This window comes from Salvia miltiorrhiza, chromosome 8, assembly GCF_028751815.1.
Source record: "Salvia miltiorrhiza cultivar Shanhuang (shh) chromosome 8, IMPLAD_Smil_shh, whole genome shotgun sequence".
NCBI classification, from domain to species: Eukaryota; Viridiplantae; Streptophyta; class Magnoliopsida; order Lamiales; family Lamiaceae; genus Salvia; species Salvia miltiorrhiza.
The window spans coordinates 41,334,969-41,340,379 of NC_080394.1; the positions used below are offsets into that span (position 1 = coordinate 41,334,969).

At 34.7% G+C, this 5,411-nt stretch overlaps 1 protein-coding gene across 22 annotated transcripts; it reads left to right on the forward strand.

Annotated features, from left to right (window-relative positions):
- The first annotated feature begins 389 nt into the window (after nucleotides 1-389).
- LOC130997078 (mitochondrial inner membrane protease ATP23-like) lies at nucleotides 390-3,299 on the forward strand. 22 transcript variants are annotated; one of them, XR_009092937.1, is made up of 6 exons: nucleotides 397-968; nucleotides 1,034-1,202; nucleotides 1,382-1,573; nucleotides 1,735-1,833; nucleotides 1,911-2,648; nucleotides 2,912-3,299. XR_009092937.1 is itself a non-coding variant. In XM_057922352.1 (5 exons), the coding sequence occupies exons 2-5, from the start codon at nucleotides 1,187-1,189 to the stop codon at nucleotides 2,016-2,018; spliced, it is 423 nt and encodes a 140-aa protein (XP_057778335.1). In that variant the 5' UTR covers nucleotides 397-968; nucleotides 1,034-1,186; the 3' UTR covers nucleotides 2,019-3,299. The 22 variants fall into 22 exon arrangements, 4 of the variants coding, with proteins under 4 accessions (XP_057778335.1, XP_057778334.1, XP_057778336.1 ...); XR_009092920.1 differs by having other exon boundaries at nucleotides 1,039-1,202; nucleotides 1,727-1,833; XR_009092939.1 differs by having other exon boundaries at nucleotides 1,039-1,202.
- Nucleotides 3,300-5,411: the final 2,112 nt, after the last annotated feature.

The window sequence follows — 5,411 nt, forward strand, 5'->3', positions numbered from 1 at the left end:
ACTAATTCTCTCTCTCTCTCTCAAATTACAATTATGATGATAATTTTTTTCCATCAAATTTCTCTATCTTAATTGGTCAAAAAAATATTCAATATATATTTTAATTAATTAAAAATCAAGATCTTTAATTATTATATATAATAATTTTTATAGTAGAATAATTAGTTAGATATCTAAAAAATGAGATTTCTTATACGGTTTAAATTTATTTAATTTGTTGTGATGTTTTTGTAGTAATAATTTGGTTATTTATACAAGTATTTTTATTATCTATTCTCAATTAAATTTACTATTAGATTGACATTTATTTATATTAAAAATAGAGTTAATATATAAAACTATCCACTTTCATATTGTAAAGATAAAAATTGTCCACTAAGATAAAAATAATAAAAACTGTCCACTTTTTGATTGAAAAGACAAAAATACCCTTTACATTAAAATTTAAAAAAATGGCCACTTTCTCTAGCTCTCTTCCCTCGTCCTAATCGAGAACAAAATTTCCAACTTGTAAAATCCCTAACTTCATCTCCTTCAATTTCCGGCGAAGACCACCGCTATCAGTCCGACGCCGTCGCCGCCGTAGTTGCAGGGCCACCTGCGACGCCACACTCTCTTCTCCTTCAGGTAATGATCGAAATTCGGCGGATCGGCGTGGCCGAACTCGGTGCGGATCTCGATGATTAAGATCTCCATGGCAGACGTCGAGGTAGAGCGCGCCGGCGGCGAGTTAGTCGTAGATGGAGAGGTTTTGGCACTAGGCGAAGGGGAGTTCTAGACCTCCGATTTGGCACGCGGCAGTCTCTCTCTCTCTCTCACAAATCCAAATCGAAACACACACACACGACTCAAATCTATCGGGCTCCCTCTCCTCAAGGTCGTGCTGTGGAAGCGATGGGCCGGCAGCCGGGATGCTGTCGTACCCGCTCGGATTATTTGATATCCCCCTTTTCTGCTTCACTTTCCTGGTGTGTGTGTGTGTGTCTTTTTGTGTTGGAAATTCAGCAAAATTTCTGTCTTTTTGTTGAAAAAGTGTAGCTGAAGAGAATAGAGAATAAAATTAATCGGCAAGTGACCTTCTCCAAGCGGCGATCGGGACTTCTCAAAAAAGCTCATGAGATCTCCATCCTCTGCGAAGCCGATGTCGGCTTAATCGTCTTCTCCACCTAGGGCAAGCTCTTTGAATATGCTACTGATTCGTGGTATGATTTATGTTCCTTTAGGTCTAATTCTCAATGATTCATTCGTTTCATTGTGAGGATTTTTTATTCTGAGGTTTTCGATTGCGTGAGTTTGGGTGTTTTCTTCCCCACCAGCGTGATTTGATTTGTTTTTCTTAATTACTACCAGATGTGATTTCATTTATTTACTTTTCTTGAAGGTATATTGAACTGCATTCTTGATACAAGCAAGATAGAAGCTGGGAAGATGCAGCTTGAGGAGCAAGTGTTCGACGTGGAGCAGCTTCTGGAGGACGTGGTTGATCTATACTATCCTGCTGGCATGAATAAAGGCGTAGACGTGATCTTGGATCCATGCGATGGCTCTGTCTCGAGATGTCGTTGGGCTATAGGTGATGCATACAGTTGGGATGCTAACTTTGTCTATGTAGAAAGAAAAAAAAGAATACGATTTGATCATATGACTGCCACTGTTTGTTTCTTCATCATATAATTTGTAATTGTGCATTAGATTCAAGTATGTAGCAATAACTTGCGATGTGAAGATGATCAGGTGGTGCAAGTGGTGATTCATGAGCTCGTTCGTGCTTATGATGAGTGTCGTGCTGCTAATCTCGACTGGACTAACTGCGCTCATCACGCTTGCAATGAGGTTAACTAACTATCATTAAGAAATCTAAGCATTGTTTAATGCTTCATCATGCTTTTGTAATTCTTGGTTATGCATAGTATTTGTTAGAGCATATTCGAGCTAATCATCTCAGCGGTTATTGCCACTTGAAACAAGAGCTTCTTCGTGGGCATTTGAAGATAAAGAAAATACTCTCACAGTATTAGGACTGGATGATACACTGCAATAAACTGGAGCAGAGACTGAATGTTAGTGAAATTTGTAGCAGCAATGAGCAAATCATGCAAAGAGTAGGTAACATTGTTGGATTAGAAACTCCTATTGTTATATACCTTGCTGTTGCTGATGACCTCCTTGAAGATAACTCCGTACTCGAGGGGTGGGGCAAAGGTTTGCTTCCTTTCGAGAAGAAGAAGTTGGGAGAAGAAGAAGTTGGGTGTTCTTGACACGTACAAGAAGCACCCCTATCTGATTCAATCGGCTATAGACTATGAAGTTTGCTTGAGATCTGATGTGTTTGTGGGGAACACCTTCTCGACTTTCTCCAGCCTTATTGTTCTTGACAGAACTCAATTGATGATCAGCAAGGGTCTTACACAACAGTGCGGGTTAGATGTTAGATGGCCTTCATATGCCTACAATTTAGAAGGTGAATTAAATGGTCCACGCCCTTGGGCAGCTAATATGTCGGATGTGAGCCTCCAAGCCATTAGTTATGGTTCGAATCATGTTTCTTGTCAATGATTCTTGAGTTTTGTTTTCCATGCTTATTGTGGGACGCGGTTTTCGACAAATTCGGTGGTAAACCTTCAACTCATTTTTGTAGATGGCATGAGGTACATGATTTTGGCCTTGTATATCTTCAGTGTTAGGCAATCTTTTATATATAATTCTTCATTCTTATACTCCTTTGAAATATGTTAGGTTGTGTAAATGATATGGAATACTTCCCTGATTAGTCATTTAAGTTTGAGATTGTTCATTGATTGAATTCTCTCCGAGATATTGATACTTTGTAAAAGTAGGGGGAAATTCGGATTGATCACAACGTGCTCGTCTTCTGGTAATGAATATTTGGCTGTGTTGTTGAATGTGTTAGATTTTCTGCTAGAGCAATGAAAGCAATGAGAGGAAACCCATATTGTTCGGGAATAAAAGCGGAGGATGCCATGAAAGCTATTTGGAGTACCTGCTATAACGACACTGCGCCCTTCGACACTTGAGAGAGGCCGCTACTCACTTCTCTTGGCATCAAATTAATTGCCACTCTGAAGTTGCTACTGCACTGATTATGTATTTAAGTTTACATTCTCGAGTTATCTTTAATCCACGCAGATTTGACATTACTACTAATTTCTTTGTTGTAGAGCTGGTTATGGAGTTTTGTTATTTATTTGTTAATTTAGTGTTTTTTGGTTACTTGATCTATCCTCCAATTTTGGGGGCCGAATTGGAAGCAATTGATTTTGAAATTATTTTTGGGTGAATGTTTCTAATAGCTTAGATATGTAGAATTTATGTAGCTTAGATCTCTTTCTCTTTCTCTTATGCTCATTGGTAGATTTTTTTATGAGAAACAAACTGAATATCTTGTATTTCTTCGTATTATTCTTGAATTCACAATCACATTTATGAATTCACAATTTAATGTTCTTGAATTCACAACCAGATTTATGAATTTACAACTTAATTTTCTTGAATTCACAACCACCTCGATAAATTCACAACTTAATATTGTTGAATTCACAATCAAATCTATGAATTCACAACTAAAACTCGAATTCACAACCAAAATAAATTCTAGTTTTAGTCGTGAATTCAAACTTTAAACATTCAAATTCACAACCAAAATAAATTCTTGTTGTGAATTAAATTCTGGTTGTGAATTTGACTGATTGTGAATTGACAACCAAAAAATTCTGATTGTGAATTAAATTTTGGTTGTGAATTTGACTAGTTGTGAATTCACAATCAAAAAATTCTTATTGTGAATTAAATTTAGGTTGTGAATTCGACTGGTTGTGAATTCACAACCAAAAAAATCTGGTTGTGAATTAAATTTTCGTTGTGAATTCGACTGGTTTTGAATTCACAACCAAATTTTTTTTATTGTGAATTAAATTTAGGTTGTGAATTAAATTTTGATTGTGAATTCGACTGGTTGTGAATTCACAAACAAAAAATTCTGGTTGTGAATTCGATTGGTTGTGAATTGTGAATTCACAACCAGTGTGAATTCACAACAAAAAATTTTTGGTTGTGAATTCACACTGGTTGTGAATTGCGGGATTTTTTAAAGGGGTGATGTAAAGTGGACATTTTTTTAATTTTTAATGTGAAGGGTATTTTGGTAACAGTGGACATTTTTTAAGTTTTTTATTTTAGTGGACATTTTTTATCTTTACAATATGAAAGTGGCCATTTTAAAAATCCACTCTTAAAAATAAAACTTTAAATATGGTTTCCATTAAGTTATTCAATTTAATTATTAAATTTTGATATAAAGCTGAAATAATTATATGATATAATAATTATTTTACTATTAGTTACATATAAAATTGGTTAAAATAAATTTAGAATTTGATATGTTTAAATAACTATATGATAGTATAAGTTATTGTACTGTTAGTTACATATAAAATATATTGATTATCGTAATATGTATATACAACATTTACATAAAAAATCTCAAACCATGTTACCATTATTGTAATTTACTTTTCTTTATAATGTAATTATTACTTTATGCTACTCATTAAATTTAATAATAATTGAGTTGATAATATTGTTATTATATACTATTTTAAATAAAATAAAATTTAATCTAACATAAATAGTGATATTTTGATATTTTTTACATAATTTTAACTTTTAAAAAAGATTAGAGAATAGTAACCCGTGCATCGCACGGGAGGGGATTAGGTCATATGGTTTTATGATTATCATATTTCCAAACCAATTTGTTTTTTTAGATTATCAACTAAATCCTTTTTTAGAGCATTCACGGCGGGTGTTAGGTCCGGAGGGTCTCGAATAGGTGTATGGGGAGGGGGGGAGGAGGAATACACCTATAGGCTATTTTTGAAAATGACAATTGAAACACAAACTGACACAACCTTTTTTTGGAGAAAGGAGTTTAGTAAAGTTTAGGTTGATGACTGATACTGAATACTCTTTAGTAAGGAGTTATTAGTTAAGTCTGAGACTTTAACTGATACACGTAAAGCTTCAGTCAAATTTGTTGAACAGAGAGATGTTATGAATCTTACTGACTATCCGAAAATTAATCAGTTAGACTAATAACACACGCAGCGGAAAACTTTTGTTTCGAAATAGCCTGTGAGATTAATCACGTTGTCAGAAATTAAGTTTCTCTTTGCAGTTAATCAGTTTTCAGTTAGAGAAGGTTTGAACACAAGTAAGAAGGTGAATACTGAAAGTTGTAAACAACACAAAGATTTTTACGTGGTTCAGAAAACACTTCCTACATCCACGGTCAGTTGATCAGACTGATAACTTCACTGGGCATGTGCTTACGGGTGCACAGCAAACCTAGACAACTGAAGATCATATCTTCAGTACCAACACACTGGGTTGGA

Coding starts and splice junctions, on each gene's coding strand:
- LOC130997078 (XM_057922352.1), top strand. Junction 1,574..1,726: donor GAGATGTCGTTGGGCTATAG/GTGATGCATACA, acceptor TGCGATGTGAAG/ATGATCAGGTGGTGCAAGTG. Junction 1,834..1,910: donor CTCATCACGCTTGCAATGAG/GTTAACTAACTA, acceptor GGTTATGCATAG/TATTTGTTAGAGCATATTCG.